This window comes from Balaenoptera physalus (assembly GCF_965194825.1).
Source record: "Balaenoptera physalus genome assembly, chromosome: 1".
NCBI classification, from domain to species: Eukaryota; Metazoa; Chordata; class Mammalia; order Artiodactyla; family Balaenopteridae; genus Balaenoptera; species Balaenoptera physalus.
In genome coordinates, this window is record NC_138882.1 from 179,935,707 (window position 1) to 179,960,027 (window position 24,321).

At 47.4% G+C, this 24,321-nt stretch overlaps 1 protein-coding gene and 2 long non-coding RNA genes across 25 annotated transcripts in view; 1 reads left to right on the forward strand and 2 right to left on the reverse strand.

Annotated features, from left to right (window-relative positions):
* Positions 1-821: 821 nt before the first annotated feature.
* Positions 822-23,356, reverse strand: LOC309655103. Its single transcript, XR_014260620.1, has 3 exons — positions 23,283-23,356; positions 6,645-13,868; positions 822-6,314 (listed from the first exon to the last, which is right to left on the reverse strand). It is a non-coding gene; the product is annotated as an uncharacterized lncRNA (long non-coding RNA).
* Positions 20,129-22,843, reverse strand: LOC309655117. Its single transcript, XR_014260627.1, has 2 exons — positions 22,731-22,843; positions 20,129-20,597 (listed from the first exon to the last, which is right to left on the reverse strand). It is a non-coding gene; the product is annotated as an uncharacterized lncRNA (long non-coding RNA).
* Positions 23,130-24,321, forward strand: part of EIF4G3 (eukaryotic translation initiation factor 4 gamma 3) — a 367,587-nt gene continuing 366,395 nt past the window's right edge. For all 23 annotated transcript variants that reach the window (XM_082448361.1, XM_082448380.1, XM_082448372.1 and 20 more), the window contains exon 1: positions 23,130-23,478. In XM_082448361.1, coding sequence (XP_082304487.1) covers positions 23,273-23,478 — 206 coding nt within the window. In that variant the 5' untranslated portion in view covers positions 23,130-23,272. The remainder of the gene's footprint in view (positions 23,479-24,321) is intronic.

Consider the following 24,321-nt stretch of genomic DNA (forward strand, 5'->3'; position numbering starts at 1 on the left):
TATGTGCTGCTGAAGCAAGCACTCTTATAGAATCATAGTTTCCTCTGGATATATGCCCAGGAGTGGGATTGCTGGATCATATGGCAACTCTGTTTTTAGTTTTTTGAGGAACCTCCATACTGTTTTCCATGTATGAATGGTAGCTTAATAAATCTTATCTAGTTGGAAGACTAGACTGAGACTAGAAGGAGTTGTTAATGTTTTGACAAAAAAAAATTTTTAAGGTTACGGAACAGTTTTAATTTCCCCCTATTTAGCTCATTTAAATCACACTTAGTTTTCAAATAAAGACAATAATGAAATCATACTTCCACCTAAACATGATACAACTATCCTGCCTACAACCGAAACACACCAACCCTTCTCAAAAAGAGGATGCCGAGTCTTTGGGTGATGTTCACTTTTCTCCTTTGATATTCTGTAACCTAAATTCTGAAAATAAGCTGAACTCTTATTGATAGATCTTATATTAGATGATAAGAGAATAGGAGAGGGAAGAAAACAAAAATATTTGGATAATATACATACAAACATATTCATAACAAAATAAGGAAGAGCTATTCATAACTATTTGAATCCTCGTTTCTGCAATGTGGTCAGAGCTGGTCTTTATAACTCCCTTCTTCCATTACTCATTCCATATTTCCTTTGCCCTCAACAAGCCTCTTAGTTGGTCATGACTCTTTGCCTGATGGAGTGACCCAAACCTTCATTCTTGAAAGGTCTGAGCCATTAACAGTCCTGCTTATGTTGGGTTGTTGTAGTTTTTCTTTGGCTTTATTCACAGGACATGGTATTCACAGGACATGGTAGAGATAAGGCAGCTCCTGTATTCCAGACATACTCTTCCTTGTTACCATTGTAGAGTAGCAATCCAACTTGCCCTTGGTAGTCAGGATCAATTGCCCCAGCCACTATAGAAACCTCCTTATTTGCCTGTTAATTCTGAGGCATGAGGAGCCCAAAGTGGAGCTTCAATATACTCATTGCCACATTGCGTAGTGGAATCATTCATTCCTCCCTTTAGAACTAAGACCTCTAGATCAGCAGATCCTAAGGTCACAGGGGACAGGGAGCAAAAATGTTGCTAGTAGATCACTAGGCATAATAGGGAGAGGACCCACTCTTATTTCCACCCTTTGATTCCTGGCCCTGTGAATCCTGGCTACGAGAAAAACAGCACCATCCATTGGATGCTGATTTAGAGCATATACAGCATGGAGGACATTGATGCAGCCCTGCAAGGTATTGCCACCTAGATGGCCCTGTAATTGAGTCTTCAAAAGGCCAGTACAGGGACTTCCCTGGTGGCACAATGGTTAAGAATTCGCCTGCCAATACAGGAGACACAGCTTCGAGCCCTGGTCCGAGAAGATCCCACATACCGCAGAGCAGCTAAGCCCATGCGCAACAACTACTGAAGCCCACGCGCCTAGGGCCCATAATCCACAGCAAGAGAAGCCACCGCAGTGAGAAGCCCTCGCACCGCAACGAAGAGTAGCCCCCGCTTGCTGCAACTAGAGAAAGCCTGCGTGCAGCAACGAAGACCCGACACAACCAAAAATAAATAAATAAATTTATTAAAAAGAAAAAAAAGGGCCAGTACACCATTCTATAAAGCCAACTGCTCCAGGATAATGGGGAACATGATAAAACTAGTGAATTCCATGAGCACAGGTCAATTGCCAGATTTCGTTTGCTGTGAAGTGAGTTCCTTGATCAGAAGCGATACTATAAGTCCACGGATGGTAAATTTGACAGAAAGACTGTGTTCAGGGACCTCCTTGCCATCAATTTTCCCATCATGTTCCTTCCGAGTCCCTTATGACCCAGCTAACCACTGAGCATAGCCTATGAATCAATATAGACTCATACCTCTGGCCATTTCATCTTCTAAGCAAGATGAATAATCAGGTGCACTGCTTGAAATTCTGCCCACTGGAAGGATTCCCCTTCATCACTGTCCTTCAGGGATGTCCTAGAAAGAGGCTGTAGTGCTGTAGATGTTTACTTGGTGCAGAACCATGTGTAAACCAAGCCTGAGTTTTCTCTTCCTCAGTCAGCTGGTTGCCAGCAACTCTGCAGGAGGCCGTAAGTGTGGGATGGGAGAGAGAAGGTAATGTAGTGGGAATAGGAGTCATGAGCATTTGGACCACTTCCTCATGAAATTTACTTGTGCCTTCTGGGCCTCTTCAAGTACAGTCTCGACGATACCACCTGCATTTCATAATGAGCACTGTGGTACTGCCCACTCTTATGGCTTGGTAGGTCAGACAGTACCTAGTTCATGAAGGGCAGCTCAGATCACATGGTAATGGGGTAGCCTATGGTCAAGTGGCCAGTAGCAAGCCAAAAGCTGTTTCCCAAAAAGAGTAGTCACCCACAAAATCCTAAGGGTCTGTTCTATGATTTACCTGTGGGAACCTGCCAAAGGCTCCAAACATCTCCAACTGCCAGTGACACTCCAAGTGCCGTTGGATCTGCTGGATCGTGTAGCCCAAGTGGCGGAGCAGCTTACACAGCAGCCTGGACCTGTTGCAGAGCCTTCTCTTGTTCTGGTGCTACTCAAACTAGCAGCTTTGAAGGTTAATTGGTAAGTGGGCCCTCGTAGCACACCTAACTGTGGAATATGTTGCCTCCAAAATCCAAAAAGACTCACTAGACATTGTGCCTCTCTTTTGGGTGTAGGAGGTGACAAAAGCAACAATTTGTCCTTTACCCTAGAAGACATATCTTGACATGTCCCACACCACTGGACCCCTGGAGATGTCACTAAGGTGGGAGACTGCTGAATTTTTGTGGGGTTTATTTCCTACCCTCTGACACACAATTGTCTTATCAATGTCTAGAGTATTTGCTACTTTCTTTTATTTATTTATTTATTTATTTATTTATTTACTTATAGCTGTGGCGGGTCTTAGTTGTGGCACGGGCTCTTTGTTGTGGCGCGTGGGCTTCTCTCTAGTTGTGGCGTGTGGGCTCCAGAGCACGAGGGCTCTCTAGTTGTGGCATGCAGGCTCAGTAGTTGCGGCCCGGGGGCTTAGTTGCCCCATGGCATGTGGGATCTTAGTTCCCTGACCAGGGATCGAACCCGCGTCCCCTGCATTGGAAGGCAGATTCTTAACCACTGGACCACCAGGGAAGTCCCTAGAGTATTTGTTACTTTCTGCTCACCAAGTCCAATCAGTACAATATCCATAATGGACCCGCATGATGTCTTGTGGAAGGAAAAGGCAATCAAGGCTCCTGGGGACTAAATTATGACATAGGGCTGGAGAGTTGATACACACCTGAGGAGGGATGATCAGGTATATTGCTTGCCTGTCCAGCTGAAAGAATACCACTTCTTGAGGTCTTTACTAAGATGTATTGAAAGAAAAGCATTTGCCAGGCTGATAGTTGCACACTAGGTTCCAGGATGTTATGGGCTGAATGCTTGTGTCCCTCTCAAATTCATATGTTGAAATTCTAACCCCCAATGTGATGGTATTAGGAAGAGGGTACTTTAGGTCATGATTGTGGAGCCCTCATGAATGGGATTAATGCCCTTATTAAAGAGACCCATGGGACTTCCCTGGGGGTCCAGTGGCTAAGACTGTGTGCTCCCAATTCAGGGGGCCCGGGTTTGATCCCTGGTCAGGGAACTAGATCCCTGCTAGTTTCAGGGAACTAGAACCTACTGCAACTAAGACCTGGTGCAGTCAAATAAATAAACATTTAAAAAAAAACATTTAAAAAATAATAAGAGACCCATGTGGGAATTCACTGGCGGTCCAGTGGTTAGGACTCCGCACTTCCACTGCAGGAGGCACAGGTTCAATCCCTGGTCAGGGAACTAAGATCCCACATGCCGTGCAGCGTGGCCAAAAAAAAAGAGAGAGAGAGAGAGACCCATCTGAGGACACAGCAAGATGACCCATCCACGAACAAGGAAGTGGGCTCTCACCAGATGCTGAATCTGCTTGATCTTGGACTTTCCAGCCTCCATAACTATGAGAAATAGGTGTTTGTTGTTTAAGCTACCCAGGCTGTGGTATTTTTGTTATAGCAGCCTGACTGGACTAAGACACAGGGGGGGTCTCAAGCAATGAGACCATATCTGGAACAGCAGCAGCAATGGAGTCAGCATCTGAATAAGTTTATGATAATCCACTGTCACTCTCCAAGATCCACCTATTTTCTGCACAGGACAAACGGACAAGTTGAATGAAGATGTGGTGGGAATCACTATTCCAGCACTTTTCAAGTCCTTCATGGTGGCAGTAATGCCTACAGTCCCTCTGGGAAAGTGGAATTGCTCTTGGTTTACTAATTTTGCAGATACAAATGGTGCTAGTGGCTTCCATTTGGCCTTTCCTACCATAGTAGCCCTCACTCCACAGGTCAGGAAACAATGTGGGGATTCTTCCAGTAGCTGAGTATGTCTATTCCAATTATGCATTCCAGAACTGCAGAAACAGCCCCAGGTCGGATTTCAGCCACCACTGGGCAAACTATGAGTTGGACCTGAGCTAAAACTTCATTGATCTCCTCACCTCCATAAGCCCCTACTCTGACCAATGGACCACAGTGGTGTTTTGGATCAGTTCAGAGCTAGCATCCAGTAATCCCTGGAAAATCTGATTATTTCCTTTTCCCCAGTGCACAGTCACTCTGGTAAACAGCCACAGGTCCCTTTCGGCAGCAGGGAATTCCCTGGTGGTCCAGTGGTTAGGATTCAGCGCTTTCACTGCCGCAGTCCAGGCGGGTTCGATCCCTGGTCAGGGAACTAAGATCCCACGTGCCACACAGTGTGGCCAAAAAAAAAAAAAAAAAAATTCTTAGCTTGCAAGTTGTACAAAAACAGCAGAGGGGTGGATTTGGCCCATAGACACAGTTTGCCAATCCTTGCCTTGGGGGTTAGAATATACATCTTTAATTAATCTCCATCTGATTTCAAATAACATTATGCTACTTCACATATAGGGAAAGAAACTTACAACAGTATACTCACAATTCCTCCCTCCCATCTTTTGTATATTATTGTCATCTATTTTATTTTTGTATATGCTATAAATCCACATCACTATTATTTTTGCTTTAGATAGTCAATTATCTTTCAAGTTGATTAAAAGAGTCTAAACATGCTTTTTATATTTACTTTTATTTTAACCATTTCTGGAGATCTTCATCTCTTTGTGTAGGTTCAAATGTCTATTCTGGTATCACAGTCTTCCACATGAAGAACTCCTTTACGATTTCTTATAGTATAGGTCTGCTGGTGATGAGATCTCTCAGCTTTTGTTTATCTGAGGAAGTCTTTACCTCACCTCATGTTTTAAAAATTATATACAGTAAAACTGACTTTTTTGCATACAGTTCCGTGAGTTTTGAGATAAGTATAGGATTCTCTAACCACCACAGTCAGGATACAGAATAGTTGTGCTTTCATTAAAAAAGAAAAAAAAAGCTTTTTATTTTGAAATAATTATAGACTCATAGGAGGTTGCAAAAAAATAGCATAGAGAGTCCTGTGTACCCTTCACCTAGATTTCCTCAGTGTTAACATCTTACATAACTATTGTACAACATCAAAACCTAACATTGTCAATTCAAGAAAATGACATTAATACAAGTCTGTTAATCAGACTTATTAACACCTTATTTACACTTCACCAGCTTTTATATGCACTCATTTATCTGTGTGTGTGTGTGTGTGTGTGTGTGTGTGTGTGTGTGTGTGTAGCTGTATGCAATTTTATGCCATGTATGGATTCATGTCACTAGCACCTTCATCTTTGAAAGATATTCTTGCTGCAAATAGAATTCTGGGTTGATGTTTCTTCAGCACTTTAAAGATGTCAGTTCATTGTCTTCTGTTTGTATAGTTTGTGTGGCTGTTAGCATCACTGACTCCATCTTGGGCCCATTCAGTTCCTCCTGTCCTTCCACTGACACTACCTTGGGCTGTACTGGGTAGTAACTCTCCTCTCTGTCATCAAGGGCTTTGTAGTTAATAGATAATGTTTAATGATCGTTAGGTCCAGGTGGCCTCTATGGTCTGTTAGTTCCCAAACAATGATGAAGACGTTTGCTGACGTATTCCCAGCGCCCAGAAGACTAGCTACCTATTCATAAATCTTGACTTAGGAATGCATTCTGTGTTTCCAAGCACGTAGCCCCGTACCCTAGGTTAACTATAAAATGGCCCCTCGGTGGTGCGCAGTGCAGCTGTGAGTGCTTATGGGTCGCTGCCTGCCCTGTAAGTTATCCTTTAACAAACTGATCCATTGATTACATGAAGCTGCTTCCCTCATTTTTCAATCTCAAGATACCTTTTCGGGGGCTTCCCTGGTGGCGCAGTGGTTGAGAATCTGCCTGCCCATGCAGGGGACACGGGTTCGAGCCCTGGTCTGGGAAGATCCCACATGCCGTGGAGCAACTGGGCCCGTGAGCCACAACTACTGAGCCTGCGCGTCTGGAACCTGTGCTCCACAACAAGAGAGGCCGTGATAGTGAGAGGCCCGCGCACCGCGATGAAGAGTGGCCCCCGCTCGCCGCAAGAAAGCCACGAGAAAGCCCTCGCACAGAAACGAAGACCCAACACAGCCAAAAATAAATAAATAAAAAATTAATTAATTAATTAATTTTTTAAAAAAAGATACCTTTTCAGTTCAGTGAGCACTTTTTGCTCCCTCTGTCCTCCAACGCAGTTTCTGATAAGACGTCTGCAGTAATTCTTTTTTTTTTTTTAAATAATCTTTCTGTATTTAGGAAACAACATTCTATTTTTTTGGGGGGGGGTTCTTTTTCTTATTTATTTATTTATTTATTTTTGGCTGTGTTGGGTCTTTCGTTTCTGTGCGAGGGCTTTCTCCAGTTGCGGCGAGCGGGGACCCCTCTTCATCGCAGTGCGCAGGCCTCTCACTATCGCGGCCTCTCTTGTTGCGGAGCACAGGCTCCAGACGCGCAGGCTCAGTAGTTGTGGCTCACGGGCCTAGCTGCTCCGCGGCATGTGGGATCCTCCCAGACCAGGGCTCGAACCCGTGTCCCCTGCATTGGCAGGCAGACTCTCAACCACTGCGCCACCAGGGAAGCCCTGTAATTCTTATCTTTGTTCCTTTGTGTGTATTAACGTATCTTTTTTTCGCTCTGTCTGCCTTCAGGATTTTCTCTTTATCTTTGTTTTTCAGCAATTTGACTATGATGTTTCTAGGTGTTTTTTCTTTTGTGTCCTTATTGGCGGGGGCATTATTTATCCCACTTGGTGTTCTCTGTGATTCTTACATCTATGGTTTGATGTCTTTCATCATTTTTGGAAAAGTCTCATCCACTATCTCTTCAAGTGTTTCTCCTGCCCATTCTCTCTCTTTCTTCCTTCTGGGATTCCAGTTACACATATATTAAATAATTTGATTTTGTTCCACAGCTCTTGGATGCTCTGTTCTGTTTCTTTGTTTTTTCACTTATTTTTCTCTTTGTGTTTCAGTTTGGATAATTTCTATTGAACTGTCTTCAAGTTTACCAATTTTTTCCTCAGTTTTGTTGAGTCTGGTGATGAGTCCATAGAAGGTATTCTTCATTTCTGCTACCATGGTTGTTTTTTATTTCTAGATTTTCTATTTGACCCATAACTTCCACCTCTGCTGAAATTCCCCATCTGTTTATGCATGTGGTCCCTCTTTTCTACTAGTGTTTCTAACATATAAATCATGATTGTTTAAAAGTCCCTGTCTAATAGTTTCAACAACTGCATCATTTCTGAGTCTGGTTTGGTTGACTCTTTGTCTCTTGACAGTGGTTTTCTTGCTTTTTAGTGTTTTATAATTTTTGACCAAATTCCTGACATTGTGTGTAGAATGGTAGAGACTAAATTAAATGGTATTAATTCCTGGAAACGGGCATGTATCTTCTGCTAGACAATTAGTGTAAGAGCTTAAGTCAGTGTAGTCAGGAGCTGGTTTGGACTTTGTTGTTGCTATGGTTACCTTCATTGCACTACTGGCTTCCAGTTCGTCTAGCATCATCTCAAACAGGATGGGGACTGGTTTGCTGGAGGGTTTTTAATCAATGCTCCTGCTCCACCCCTCAATTTTCCATCCCTTGGTTGCGTTGCTGTTGCTTGTTACTTGGTGCTTGCTAGCCTGGTGGAGGGGGGTAGGGTGTGTATCTTATCCTGGTCCAGCCTCAGTCTTTGGCAAACTGAATCCCTGGGCTTGGGGGTGGGGCTTCCTCAGTGATCCTGCTCCTCCTCCCCATGGCAGCAAAACTCTGCCTTGTTACCTTTGGCAGATCCATATGGGAGAGTTTCCTGCCCCTCCCCAGTGATAGGAGCCTTGTAATGGTATTGGCATAGGATCCTGGTACAAGATGGTTTCCTGCCCCTCCCACTTTCCTCAGCTATAATAGGTCGTCATATGTGCCCTGCAGGGGAGGGTTTGCTGCCTGTCCCCAGCAGCTTCATTCTACAGAGGGGAAGGGTCCTGGTGAGGCTGAGACTTCCCACCTTCCCTGCAGCTGCAGCCACTTCCCTCCTGCAGGCCTGATGGAGGTCTGTGGAGAGAAACCTGCAAGAGGGTACAAACTCATGTTGTGTCTGAGATTTCTGGGGGTCCATAGATGGCCTGTAGCAACTTGTTACAAATTTTCCTGAATCCCTTACATGCTTGGCACTTAGTAAATGCACAATGCATACTTATTGTATATTCGGAGGAAATCATTGAACTTTTCTGAGTCTGTTTCTGCACCTATAAAATGGGGCTGAGAAGGCCCACCTCACATAGAGTTCATATGAGGTAATGGTTATGAAAGGGCTTTTAAGTGGAGAGTAACAAGCACATAGACAGGATGATTGATCCTGGGGTCTCTGCTTCCTTAGCTGTGCAAAGGCTTGGAGGCAGAGAAGGCTGAGAAGTGCTGTGAGACCAGGACGGAGCGTGAGCAGGGTGTGGGTGGTGGGTGTGGTGAGGATACTGGTGGGAAGAGAGGATGCAAACCGAAAGGTAAGCTCCAGTTCAGACTGTCTGGATTTAAATTCTGGCTCCCACAGTAAATCCCTACGTCACCTGGGGCAAGTTGAATAACCACTTTGAGGCTCAGCTGCCTCATCTGTTATATGGGTTTTGAGATTTGTGGTAATTCGATTAATTAATACTTGTCAAGTGTTTAGAATAGTGCCTGGCATAAAGTACTTAATAAATATCAAGGGGTTTTTTTTGTTTGTTTTGTTTTATTAATTCATTCATCCATTCAACAAATACTTGGAACCTACTATGTGCTAGGCATTGTGCTAGGTGCTGGAAATACAGCATTGAATGAGATAGGGTTCTTGTTGTTAGCTATCAAGAGAAGCAGTCACTGGACAAGAAATCTCCATTGTAAAGAGCTCTCTAAACTTGAAAGTGCTGGGGAGGGACTTTCCTGGTGGTCCAGTGGTAAAGAATCCTCCTTCCAATGCAGGGGATGGGGGTTCGATCCCTGGTTGGGGAACTAAGATCCCACATGCCGCAGGGCAACTAAGCCCGCGCGCCTCAACTACTGAGCTCACGCGCCTCAACTAGAGAGCCCGCGTGCTGCAAGCTACAGAGCCCACGTGCTCTGGAACCCCGGCGACACAACTAGAGAGAGAAAAACCTGCACGCCACAACTAGAGAGAAGCCTGCGTGCCAAAACGAAGAGCCCGCACTGCAACGAAAGATCCCGTGTGCCTCAACGAAGACCCCGCCTGCCGCGACTAAGACCTGACACAGCCAAAAATATAATAATAATAAAACAAAGAAAATTTAAAAAAGAAAAAGAAAGCGCTGGGAAATATTAAAGTGTATCTCTGAGGAAGTAACCTTTGAGCTGAGGCTTGAAGAACAAGCAGGAATTTGCTAGATAAAGGGCAGGGAAGAGTGGGAATTCCCTGGTGGTCCAGTGGTTAGGACTCCTTGCTTTCACTGCCGGGGCCCAGGTTTGATCCCTGGTCGGGGAACTAAGATAACGAAAGCCGTGTGCTGTGGTCAATAAAGGGGGGGTGGGTAGCGGAGAAGAGTGTGCCAGGCAAAGGGAACAGCAGGTGTAAAGACTGAATTAGGAAGACTCAAGCACCTGGAAGAAGGCCAGTGAGGCTGGAGATCGGAGGGGGCAGGGGGAGGGAATGGCCATTGGCCTCATCCTCAGGATTGGGCTTTATCTTAAGATCAATGGGAAGCTATTGGAGAGTATAAGCAGGGGAGTGACACGATCAGCTTTGGGTTTTTAAAAGCGGTTCTGCCAGCTGTGCAGAGAATAGATTGGAGAAGAGTTGGAGTCGAAGCAAGGAGACCAGTCAGGAAGCAGAGAAAAAGGGGGACATGACACATCTAAGGCAGCAGGGAGTCTGCACTTGGACCTTGTGTACCATTTCCTTTTCCTTCCAGAGCACCAAGACAAAAACCTGGTTCTAGAGAGAGAGTTTGCTAGGAAGTGCAAGTGAGCTGATTCTTGCTAGTTTTAAGATATGACCACCAGAGGGCGCAAAAACACTAAAGAGACTCGGGATCAGCCCTGATCCACCTCCTCAGGCTGAGTCCTGGGATTCAAAGGCAGCCCGAGGGCGTCCCCTCCCCTCGCCCAGTTAGATGGCTGACTCTGGGGCCCACAGGAGGCAGCCTCCAGTTCCTTTGTTAGAAAGCAGTGAATAAACTGAAGGAATCCTGGACTGGGAGCCTGAAAATGTGAGTTCAATCCTTCCCCACAGCTCCCCAACTTGGGCAACTTGCCCCTGTTTTCCCTTCTGCCCCCTCATTTGGCCCAGGTCCCCAGCCCTCATTTCAGAGAGAAATGTAGGGGTTCAGAGCCTGGTGTTTGAGCCACCTGGGCTTAATCCCCATTCCAACCACAAACTAGCTAAATAACCTTGGTCAAGTGATTTCACCTGTCAAAGCCCCAGTTTCCATCTCTGTTAAGTGGGAATCCCGACACATCCCTTGCATGGTTGCAAATTATGAGATAATGTCTGTAAGTACTTAGCACAGTGGCTGGCACATAATAATTGCTCAATATATGTTTATTATTCAGGTGGAAATGTGACTCACATTCATTAAGTGCTTACTTAATATCCAGGACTGGGGCTTTACTAGTAATTCTTTTTGTGGCTTTTGGCAAGATTCCTTCCTTTTCCTGAGCCTCAGTTTCTCCAACAGAAGAACAGAGGGTTAGATCAGAGTGGATTCTCAGTAGGAGCCATTCCAGCCCTGACACTCCAGGCTGTTTCTATTTCTCTCCCTCCTACCTCTCCCCGCTTCCTTCCTTTCTTCCATCTATCCATCATTTATTCATTCATTCAACAATTATTTATTGAGTATCTACTATATTCCAGGTGCAGGAAACAAAACAGACCGACATCAAAACAGGTGTCCATCACTGAGAGCTAGTCTGTTGGAAGCATGTTTGTTGTAAACCTTCTTTGTCCTCTCTTCCAGCAATCAATCTTGCAGGTTATTTCGTATTTAGAACAGGAAAAAATTGTGCCAAGAGTTTATTTCTGTGCATCCCTGTGTGGCTGTGTACACACACACATTTATATATAACATTTGCAGCAGCGTTGTCATGGGAACCGTTTTTTGGTGTCTCTGGGCATGAGGGCTGCCTGTGAGTGGAGGAGCTTTTATGAAGCACCCCCTGCATGCACTTTTGTGTGGCGAGAAATCCTGCTGCGAGAGTTCCCCAAGAGCCTTTGTCGGCCCTTTTGATCATTGCTGCCTATTTTTCTCATTGATGTTGTCAGATGTGAGTGAAATTGACTGGGGGAGTTGAATGTCAAGCTCAGTGACTGGCAGATCAAGATCCTCCCGGACGTCTGACAATGAGTGGTGTGGATAGGTCAGCTTGGGCTTTTTGTCTTTTTAAACCCTTGATTTGGGAATGTTTAAGGCTTCGGGGAAGACTTGGATGAAAAGGCAAAAGCAGCCAGGCAATGTATTTTCAGAAACGACAGCTGCAGCAGCCGCTTTTGAACTTGGTAGGCAGTGCCAGAGCCGGGAGGGGAGGAGTGCCAGCAAGAGGGAGAGAAGGGACTCACTATTCACCACGCAGCCTGGCCCCATCCTGGGTGCTTTGCATACGTTATCTCCTGTAATCCTCGAATCCAGCCTGTGAGATAGACACTGTGGCTCTTAGCAGGAAACTGGGATGGAGAGGAAAAGGGGCCTAGCCAGGAAGTGGCAAAGGTGCGAGATTCAAACTCAGGCTGCAGGCTGAGTCCAGTGCCAGGGTTCTACCCACTACTTGGGCCACTGGACCACTCTGCAGCCAGGTTCCCCTCACTTCCAGGCCAGGAACTGGGGGGAAGGGCAGCCAGGAATGGCAGCCCAGAGATTCAAATCCTCACAAACCCCAAGTCACAGCAGCAGATCCAATCATGGGCAGCCATGAGATGAACAAATCAAATCTACACACATATTACCTTCACTCTAAATATAGGATCTGGCTTGTGTTTTGGTGTCGTGAGAGCTTCCCGTGTACGAGGCATTGTTTCACTTCTTTATTATTAAAGTCTGTGAGACCGATGCTATCTCATCATTACTCTATTACAGATAAAGAGAGTGAGGTACAGAGAGGTTAAATGTCTTGCCCAAGATCACACAGTTAATGAGCTGAGATTTGATCCCAGGCAACCTGGTTCCCGCGCCTGAGCTCTTAACTGCCGTGCCTTTCTGGTCCATGAGTTAGGGTTCTGTGTGTATGCAGTTCTAACGGAGCCATGTGGACTCTCCCCTCCCCAAAGAGCTTCACCTATTTGAGAGATAAGAAGAGTTAAAGGGAGAGGGAAGAGGATACTCTTTTATTGATGATCTCCTATGTGTCCAGTACTGAGCTAGGCCTTTCCACCTCACAACTTTGCTGGAACATTAGAACTACTATAATCCCCTTCATACAGATGAGAGGAATCAAGGTCCAGCAAGGTGAAGTGATGGGCTAAGGTCTTAGAACTGGGATTCAAGCGAAGACCTACATTTTCCAAAACCCAAGCCCTACGCTGTAGAAATAAAACAGCACTGCTCTGGGCCCTTCTCCCACGTTTCTCAGCTATGGTGCCAAAGAGGTGTTCAGGTGTTCTCCTGAGAGCAGGGAAGGCCCCTTTAGAAACCCTTGTACGGCAGAGGACCCTGACCTGCCCAAATCGAGGTGCTCCCCCAAATCTGCCAGAGTAGGGTTACACTCAGTAGCTCAACCAGCATCCATCCCACAACTATTTATGGAACGCCCCCTAGTGCCAGGCTCTGGGCGTGTGGCAATGAAAGCGAGTCCCTGCCATCGGGAGCTTACTTTCTAGCAGGGAACAGCCATGATACAAGTAAGTACCTGCGTGAGAAGTGCAGGGAGCTGTGGGTGTGAATAAGAGACTACTGGGCCTGGGTTGATAACTGATGTGGGTGATTTATGTTTATTTAAGAGGTACCTTCCCAACACTTTGGCTTGAGAAGGTCAAAGATATCACTTAGTGCTTTTGGCCAAAGCTGAAAGCCGGCCACACTGCAGCATGAAATGAAAGAGGCTTCTATTTTCTTCATGTTCAGAAATCAGGCTGTGATACTTATCCTCAAGCCATTTCCAGCTTCATAGAAAAGATAAATAAGCTAACGTCTGTTGAGTATTTATTATGTGCCAGGTACTAGGCTACATTTAAGTCCCTTATGCACACAGTGTGATAGAATCACAAGAAAATATCCCAGCACAAAAGTAGCAGAAGGTGGGGATGGATTAAATTTGTCTGGGAAGGAGGGGGATCACGGAAAATTTGTCCCATAAGATGATACTTGAAAAAAAAAAAAAGATGATACTTGAGCTGGGTTTTGAAGGACAAATAGGAGCTCGCCAGGCAATCCAGGAGCAGGAGACACTTCAGGTGGAGGAAACAGCGTCTGGAAAGATTGGGAGACATGAAAGTGTGTGACCATTCAGGGGGCATGTGGTGGGAACTGAGGTTGCAGAGATTGCTAAGAGCCAGATGCAAAAGGGCCTTAGGCACCTGGCTGAGGAACCTGGCCTCTATCTAATCCCCACTTTCCCTGCATAAGGGTGAGATCCAAAAACCTTCTTCAACTTCTCTGTTCAAGTGGAAGAAAAGGCGTGCGACAAGGGTGGAGGGGAAAAAGCATGATTGCCAAATTTGGGAAGCTGAAAAGTGTTCATCTGCAGAATTAATTCTAAATCGCTGCTATTTTCATTCTCATGCTGGTGGGAAAGGCAGAGCATAGCAACACTCCTCAGCCTTTTTCCAGGTGTCTGGAGTGCTGGCAGGCCAGGCCAGGCCAGGCTGGCAGACCGGCTCCCACGGAGATCACTGGAGCCAGCCTGATGCTTGGAGCCAGCTGTGGGCATCTGGAAATCCAGCTTCCTCTTCTAGTCATTAGATGGGGGGCAATCAGAATCCAGGATTTTCCCAAGGCAGTAAACTTGGCAGGATGATTAAATGGCATTAGGCTTGACAAGGGCCAGGGCAAGGCTGGACCACCCAGGGTAGAAGGATGTGGTTTCCAGATTCAAGATGGGATATGAGGGTGACTGTGCGAAGTCCCTTGGTTTAGAGAGCACTGGAGGCCTGCTGGGCAGGTATTAGAGACCTTTCACTGGGCCAGACCCAGTGGCCATGCAGGTTGATCTCAGTAACAGGGCAGCTCAGCAGATCTGGTGTGTAGGGGGTTCTGCTAATAAGGTGTGGAAGCAGTAAGATCACATGCTGCCTTGCCCCAGGCCAAGCAGCCACCTCCTGAACATGTTGGGTGACAGCCAGACAAGGGAGGAAGGAAGGCCCTGTTATGATTCACCTCCTATGTGCGGGTAGTATTGGTACCCAGATCTCCACTGGGGTGTAATGAAAATTAAATGAGTTAATACATGTAAAGAGCTTTGCCCAATGCCTGGCACACAGTGAGTGTTCAGTAAATGTTAGCTGTTATTGTTTTTATCTTCTAGACACACTAATGGTTTTTTTCCACTTGCTACCTTACTTAATCCTCACAACAGCTCTAGGAAGTAGGAATTAATAGGTTAAAAAAAAGTTTGCTTTTTACAGTTGAGAAAACTGAGGTACAATGGGGGGTTATGTAACTCACTCAAGGACACATAGTTAAAAGTGGCAGAGCTGAAGGGAACCTCTACAACTCAACAACAATAAAAAAAAAAAAAACCCAATTCAAACATGGGCAAAGGACTTGAATAGACATTTCTCTGAAGAAGGTATCAAATGGTCAGTAAGCACCTGAAAAGATGCTCAGTATCACTAATCACTAGGGAAATACAAATCAAAACCACAATGCAATTCCACGTCACACATATTAGGTGGGTTATTATAAAAAAAGAAAGAAAGAAAAAGAAAACAAGTGTTGGTGAGAATGTGGGGAAATTGGAACCCTTGTGCATTGCTGGTGGGATATAAAGTGGTGCAGCCATTGTGGATAAACAGTATGATGGTTCTGCAAAAAATTAAACATAGAATTACCATATGATCCAGCAATTCCACTTCTAAGCATGTACCCCAAAGAATTGAAAGCTGGTACTTGTGAACAGATACTGTACAAGTATCCCACCCCTGTTCACAGTACCATTAGTCACAATAGCCAAAAGGTGGAAACAACTCAAATGTCCACTGATACATGAATGGATAAACAAAATGTGGTATATCCATTCAATGGGTTATTATTCAGCCTTGAAAAGGAATTACATTTTTGACACATGCTACACAAGATGAACCTTAAAAATACTAAGTAGCCAGACACATAAGTATTGTATGATTCCATTTATATGTGGTACTGAGAGTAGTCAAATTCATAGAGACAGAAAGTAGAATGGTGGTTGCTAGGGGCTGGAGGGAGGGGAGAATGGGGAGTTATTGTTTAATGGGTATAGAGTTTTTAGTTTGGGACGTCGAAAAAGTTCTGGAGATGCACAATGTAATGACTGCACAACAGTGTGATTGCCCTGAATTGTATGTACACTTAAAAAGAATTTTAGGTTGTATCTTACAATAATAATAATAATAATAAAGAGTTGAAAGAAAGATAAGTGGCAGAATTGGGATCAGGACCAGGTCTCTTTGTTTCCCAGGCTCCTTGGGATGGTTCCCTGGGCCCACTTTCTCCTTTCTAGGAAAATGCACTCCAGTTTTGTTCAAAACTGACCGGTAGAGAGAAAAGCAGTGTCTTGAGGATGACGGGCACACCCCATCGGAATTAGTTCAAGGCATTTGCAAGTGATGTTCAACTTGAAGGACAGGCTAATTCTGAACTCTGTACGAGCTGGGTCAGAGAGCAGAAGACTGAAGAGTCAGAGGCGGTGCCCGTGCGCCGTCCTCTCGTTCTCCTCCCACCTCCACCACCTGCGCCCGCACAGCGGCCATCATTTTGTGTCAGTCAGTCCACAAGTATCTCCTGGGCCCGCCGGTACACCACGAGACAACTCTCAGCCACCAGCTGAGTATCCTACAATTCAACTCAACTCTGACACCGTCTACCTGGAGAGAGCTTCACATCCCACAGCTCATTTATAAGGGATGGTCAGGGAAGGCCTCTCTGATAAGGTGAGGTTAAGGGCTCCGTCCTACAGGGGCACCCCGCCCCCGCCCCCGCCCCCCTGCTTCAGGTGACAGTCGCAAGCCCAGGCTGCTACCTGTGCTTCGGATCCACTGGCTAGAGATTGGAGGTTCCCATGACCCCCCTCCTTGGGTTCAATTAATTTGCTAGGGCAGAGCACAGAACCAAGACAAACATTTTACTTACTGGATCACCAGTTTATTATGAAAAGATATAACTCAGGAACAGCATAGGGCAAAGAATGGGGAAAGGGGTGTGACCCTTCCATGCCCTCTCTCAGCACCTCCATGCGTTCACCAACCTGGAAGCACTCGGAACCTTGTCCTTCTGGGTCTTTATGGAGGCCTCACCACATAGGCTTAACTGATTAAATCATTGGCCACTGGTGATTGAGCTCAGTCTCCAGCCCTCTCCCCTTCCCAGGGGTCAGGGGGTGGGAATGAAATTTCCAACCCTCTAATCACAAGGTTGTTTCCCCTGGCAACCAGCCCCTCCTACTTAGGTGACCTAGGGCTTTCCAAAAGTCACTTCATTAACGTAACAAGTGACACCTTATTGCTTTCCTTGCTTAGGAAATTCTAAGGGTTTTAGGAGCTCTACACCAGGAATGGGATAAGACCAAATATATATTTCTTATTATAAATCACAATATCACAAGCACACAATACATGTCAGGCACCATTCTAGGGCCTGGAGATACCGCAATGAACAAAACAGACAGAATCCCTACTCCTGTAGGGCTAACATTCTAATGGGGAGGGATAGATAGTAAACTCATGAATATGTAAATATGTCACTGGTTAGATGGTGATGAGTGTAATGAAGGAAATTAAAGTAGGTTAGGGTAGGCTGGGGTTGGGGGTGGGTTGTTAACTTATAAGGGATGATCAGGGAAGGCCTCTCTGATAAGGTGGCATTTGAGCAGGGACGTGAAGGAAGTGAGGGAATGAGCAGTGCAGATACCCCAAGGACAGGAAACAGAAAGTGCAAAGGCCCTGAGGCGGGGAGTACATAAAAAGGAACATTGTAAAGGCCAGTGCACTAAAAGAGAAGAGTAGGAGAGAAGCTCTGAGATGTAAAGGTGGGGGTGGGAGATGGAGATCACGTAGGGCCTCGTAGGTCATTGAACAGATTTTGGCTTTTATTCCAACTCAGAAGTGAGGACAGTGGAGGGCTCTGAGCAGAGAAAGTGACATGACCTCAACTTTTCTTTTTTTTTTTAAGATTTAATTTATTTTTGGCTGCATTGGGTCTTCGTTGCTGCGCGCAGGCTTTCTCTAGTTGCAGCGAGCGGAGGCTACTCTATGTTGCAGTGCACGGGCTTCTCGTGGTGGCTTCTTTTGTTGCGGAGCACAGGCTCTAGGCGCCGGGCTTCAGAAGTTGTGGCGCACGGGCTTAGTTGCTCCATGGCATGTGGGATCTTCCTGGGCCAGGGATCGAACCCGTGTCCCCTGCATTGACAGGCGGATCCTTACCACTGCACCACCAGGGAAGTCTTTAACTTTTTAATGTAAATAATTATGGGGATTATTTAACTTGTAGGTCCAGTTACCTGTCTCTCTTCCCTATTAAGACGTGGCCTCACAGTCCTTGCTAGGGGCCCAGAACAGTGCCTGGTACATAGTTGTCACTCAGTAAATGCTTGTTTAATAAGTCCTGAAGATTGGTTGTGATTCCAGAGGCACACAGGGAGGAATGACCAACACCTGAAGTGGGAAAAGACTGGGGGTGGGGGGATAGGGGGATCCGACTTCTAAATGAGAGGATGGTATCAGATTTGAGAAACACCTTGGTCCAGCAGTGAAAAGAGGCCATGAGTTTCAGTCCAGGTTGTGCGGCTTACTTGCTGTTTGACCTTGAGAAAAAGCCTTTCTTATATCTGGGCTCTACCCCTAAAACACTGGGTAAGGTGATCCCTAAGGCACCTTCAGTCCTGACTAGACTCTATTACAATACTTCAAGAAAATTGTGGTAAATACAAATAACATAAAATTTACTGTCTTAACCATTCTATGATAATATTTTTTGTTTCCTCTTGCATCCTGGTGAAGCTGAAGCATCTGCTGCCACAGTGCTGGTGGGGGCTGTGGTCCCCTCCAGGAATAGCTGAGAAATGAAGACCATTACACACACCGTGGGCAAAGGGGTAGGACGACTTGGCCCCAGAAGTGGGAGTGGGAGTGGCAGCAAACTTTGCCTTGGAGGCAAGAGGGAAGGAATGAAGCTTTGTTGAGGTACCTACCATGCCCTAGGCCCTGGCGATGCTCTCTACAGACCAGCTCCTTTACCGTCTTGCTTTCAATCCTTTAGAGGCAGACCTCCTGTTTTTATTTTGCAAATGGCCCAGAGAAGTTAGGAAACTTGCTTAAGGTTGATCAGCTAGTCTGTAAGGTTAGAATCCAGATCTATCTGAAAGTTTACAACCTTTGAAAGGAACTACCACCCTTACATGGCACCCTACCACTGGGCCCTTTGACGCTGGGCAGGGCCTGCTGGCACAGCTCTTTACTGAAGAACATTTCGTGGCCAATTATGAACGGGCCTGCAGTATAGGGAATGGGACAAAATATTTCTTTACTATTCCCATTGGGCTTTCTCTCCTTCCATCCATGTCCATTTCAAATGGGTGCCATGTAGTTGCTCCTTCTTTGGTCTTTCTTCCTCCTCCTCCTCCACCTCCTCCTTCTTCTTCTTTTTTAAATGTTCTTGCACTCCCATCTCTATGTCTTAACTGCCTAGGGTCTAGATCTTGGGTCAGCAAGTTCCATGCCCAGCTCTATCTCGTCAGGCCTTGGTGGAGGTTTGCATGTCTCAGAGAGGAGCACCTAATACCATACAAACCTTCTGTGGCTACTAAAGATGGCTTCTGTTGTGCTAAAAGGCTAGTCCCTTCCAGGAGAAAAAAAAAATGAAAGGACCAGAGAACTCCAGCTTGCGACAATATTTTCAAAAGTTTTCAATTAAGAAATTAAGGGGTCCCCCTGAGCCCAATCTTCAGTTCACTTAGAGAAACAGCACAGTGACCCCACATGATAACAAATAAGCAAAGCACCATCACCCAACCACGAGGAGATGTGTAAACCAAGTCTTCACCTGTCTGCTGGCTCTTTGAATGAGGATGGAGAGGTATTTTGATTCCGGGAGGGAATGCAGGTCTCTGTTGTGGGTAGCGTGGTGGGCTCTGGGAACAGTGGCTGGCTGGTCAAAAATTCAAGACTCCTCCTGTGAGCCAGCACTGCCTTCTCCAGGAAGCTCTCACCCTTTCCGTTCCCTGTGCAGTGAGGCCCAGCCTAGGCTCTGCAGTACCCAGGGCTTCTCCAGGGTAACCTGAAAATCCTCTGGCAGTTCACAATTATTCTGTCCTTTAGCAAGCTTCACAACCTTTTTACTGAGTGCTAGATACAAGGATATTTTAAATGACTAGGTAATGTTCCTATGTAAATGAATAATAGTAGCTAAAATGTATCCAACTATTACTATGAGCAAGGGACCAGACTTTGTTGTTTTATTTCTCATGATAAGAGGTGGAGTCTCCATTTTACAGATGAGAAAACTGAGGCTTGAGAGGTTATGTGATTTCTCCAAGGTCATACAATTAATCAATGGCAGGGCTGAGAATCAAATTCAGGTAATTTGATTCCAACAGCTGTACTCTTTATTGCTCAACACTGAGCTTTAAGCATCTATTTGGGAGCCTAGCTCAGCCTGGGGAGTGAGGAAAGGCTGCCTAGAGGAGGTGAGGCTTAAGCCAAGCCTTGAGGCAGGAGCAGGCATTAGCCAACGGGCTGAGAAGGGAGAGGATGGTTTGGGTTCGTAGTCCACACACAGACCCCAGGGCGAGGAAGAGAATGGCTTTGTCTGCAGTGGAGCAAGGTGGCTGCAGTTCTGGATCTGAGGTGGAGAGTGGCAGGATGGAAGCAGAGTCCAGATCCTGAAGGGCCTTGAATTTAGACTGGATCCTGAAGGCAATAGGGGAGCCATGGAGGGCTCTCAGCAGGCAAGTTCACAAAATCAGCTTCGCTTGTTGACAGTGCCTCTGGCCAGCGTGGGGAGGTTGGTCTGTGGAAGGCAATGGTGGCAAATCAGAACTGGAGTCAGGTGCCTGGGTTTGAATGCCAGCATTTCTACTTGAAAGTTATACAAGTTGCTTCTTCACATCTTTAAGCCTCAGTTTCTTTATTTGTGAATGGGATATAATAATACCTTGCAGAGTTGTTGAGGTGAATAAGAGTGAATCTAAGCAGAATGTTTAGCAGAGTTGTACCCTGGCACCCAGGACGTGTTCAATAAATATTAGCTTCTCTGTGCCAGACGGGAGGTGTTGAGCAGGGCTATGCTTTGGATGAAAGGAGAGTGCTCTACCTTTCTGACTTTGCTCCCTATAAGCCTTCCACATTGATTGCCTGGGGCCAGAATCTTATCAGGGACTTTTACATTATTTTGCCCAAGGTCTATCTGTTTCAAGAGAGATAATGCTCATAAAGTGCTTAGCAGAGACCAGACACACAGTAATCGCCAGATGCTTGTAGCTATTAAGTTAGGAAATGAAACTAGCTCAGAAAAGAATAACAATTAAGCAATTATCAGTCTGTTATCAACCTAGTATAAATGGGAAGCCAAATTCTTTCCCAGGAACAGGTTTCCATTGGGATAAGGAAGTCTGAGATCTGGAACATAGAAGGAGAATCTGGGGAACTGCAGGACCATTTGGGAATTTTTCCTGGAGCCAGTCACGTCTAGAGAAGAGCAGAAAATCCAATCCCAGTTAAACAGGTGTTACAAATCCAAATGGTTTAGGATTCCAGAGTATGAAGTAGCTCCTGCCTTCCAGCCTGTAGATGGGGGGATGATGCTTCCTTTTCTACACTAGGAGCTGTGAAACCCTCTCCAGAAAGATGCAGTTGTGGTATCACCCTCTTCCAGATGCTTTTTCCCAGAGGGAGCTTTTGGAGGTCCCAGGGACTGTCAAGAATTAAGCACCCACTATATGTAGAGCTTAATGTGAATTGAAAAAAAAAAAAAAAAAAGGAAGGCAGTGTGAGGCAGTACAGCAGGAGGCAGAACCCAGCTCTAATTTTGTCTCTGCCAGCTACACTCTCCATGTGACCTTGGGAAAGTCTCTTGTCCGTTTCGAGCCTCAATTTTCTCAGCTTCTTCTGTTGTGTGATGGTATTGAGCCTCCCTGTGCCTCAGTCGCTACATTTGTGAAATGATTACCACCTCTTTCACAGGACTTTGTGAGATAATGAACTGCTCAGTGCCTGGTTACAGTTACTCCCTGGCTTGCTCCCTCATCTCTGCAATTCCTTTCCCCTCAATGCTCCTGTGCTTGCACAAGACCCCAGTTGGGGGTGGAGTGTGTGGGCAGGGGGTGGGGGGGGGTGTTGGCTGGCCCTGCTGGGGAGAAAAGGAGCTTATCACCAAGTGTTATGCCGGCATAGGACACCGGGGAGCCGACCACTGGCTGCTGGTCAAAAGGCGCTCCAGTCTCCGGGCAGGCCTTGGAAGAATCCATCCACAGATCCCTAAGTTAAGGCTGCTGATTAGATAAGGAGGGTCGGATCAGGTCCCCAGGCAACTTGGGAAGCGGCAAGGTTCATTCGGACGAATGAACTTGGATTTCAGATCCAGGTTTGTCTCTGTCCTTTCCTGGCTGGATGACCTTGGGCCGGTCACTTTTCCTCTCTCAGACTCGGCGTGCTCTGGAAATGGGGCTCCTCATCCCGCTCACCTCTCTGAGTGGACGAGGGCGAAATGTAGACACAATGGACGGGAACTGCGTTAAGGGCCGGCGAGTGTTATTTGTTATGCTAATAGGTGCACGCGGCGGGCTCCTATCCAGCGGTTTCACTCCGGTTAAGCGGTTCCTCCCACCGTAACCGAGGTTTCTCGCCTCACCGCCTCCCGCCCCTGCGGACAGGGCTCTGCGGACCACAGGGTCCAGGGCCGTTACCATTGTTCTTCGAGGCTGGGCGGCAGAGGAGGGCTCTCGCAGACCAGACCTTGCCTTTGGTCTCTCCCTCCGCCCCGCACCCCAGCCGCAGCGAGCCTGGAAGCCCCTCTCGCCGATCTTTCCCGAGGAAGCGAGTCAGCCCCGGAGAACTGCCGAACGGCGGCCGAAGGCGCCCCCGAGTGTTTCCGAAGAACCCCGACCTCTCGCAGTCTCCGGAAAGAGCCGAAGGAGCTTCTCACCCTCGGCCTCCCGAGCTACTCCGAAAAGGCCCGAAGTTTTCCGAGCGGCCGTCCTGCCGGACTGCTGGAGGCGGCCGCAGCGCCATGTTGGATGCTCTGCTCGTTGAGTGAAGAAAATCCGCCGGCATCGCCTGAGCCCCGCTACCGAGAAGGGCGCCGCTTCCCCCGGGGAGGGGGATAAAGACCCCCTGCCGCCGGCCCATGAGGATATTGCCGTGAAAGGTCCGGTCTCTCCGCCTCCTGCCCCCGCCGGGTCCGGCCCCCCCCCTGGGGTCGCGTTGTCACGGAGACCGGCAGCCGGTGGTGCTGGCCCGCGGGGCGGCTGCTGCTGCCGGCGGCGGCGGCGGCGGCGGCGGCGGCGGCGGCGGCGGGCGTGTGTGACCGGCCCCGGCTCCCTCCTCCTCCTCCTCCCAGCCTCCCCCCGGCCCCCTGCTCCCGCCGCCTCCCCGGGTCTGCCCCCATCCCGCCCCCCCGCTGCCCCCGGCCCCTGCACCCCGGCGCGCCCGGTCCCGCTCTGGGGGGGTTGGTGGCTTCGCTTTGCCATGAGTTTACCGCAGAAACCGGCTCTGAAATCAGGCTCAGCGGCTGCAGCAGGAACCGGACCCGGCACCGGAGCGGCGGCGGCGGCGGCGGCGGCAGCGGTACCGCCTCCTCACCCGGCGGCGGCGGCGGCGGCGGCGGCGGCAGCGGCGGCAGCGGCCCCTCCTCACCCGAACATCAGGGCCCTCCAGACCCAGGCGCCCCAACAGTATCCTTTTCACCTTCCTGCCGGCCCTTTGGCTTTCTTCGCTGCAGACCAGGGGGGCTGTGGCCCCTCCGGGGACTCTCCTGCCGGCAGCCACTGCCCAGCCAGGGAAGGGGCTGCTCCTCCAGCCCACGCACCCGGCTTGGCCGGAGCTTTTGGGGTCCCCCGGCAGCAGCACTGCGGGGCACCCCGGGACCCTCTGCACTACTGCGAAAACTAGCTCCACCGGCCTTGCTTCTGGAGCCCTTCCCTTTTGGAGCTGGGGGACCCTTCCCCTCCTCGCCTCTCCTCCCGTAAACCCTACCCCCCCCCCCCCCCCCCCTTTATTAGGCCGAATTTGCTGGTGCCTGTGACCAGCCCTGCAGGGAAGGCTTTTCTCTGATTGTTGTGAGGACTACACCCTCCTCATCTCCCTTCAGCTCCCCCTGCAGCGGGGCATGGTGGGCTTCTCTAATTATTATTATTAATACATAATAAACTTTATTGGTAAATTTCCTGTATGAAACTAAACTCAGCTCGTTCCTGAGGTAAGTTGGATTTTAAATCTACGGTGAAATTTTGCAGAAAGCACTCCCTCTGGCTAGTGTTTTTTAGCGATTGGGGGAGTTGTGGTTTGTGGTGGAACGCGATCTAGGGAGGAAATGTTAAACCGGACGCTTCCCTGCGTTTGACCTTTTTAAAGGAAGAGGAAATTAACAGACATTACCCATCACCCCCAAAAGTCTCACTTCTTGGAAGGCTTGTGTTATGCTGAATATTTTTAAAGGGCTTTCATTTACTCTTCATAGGCCTGATGTCTAGAGGGTACCAGGGCCCCTGGAGGAAAGTCTAGTATTGAATGTGTCT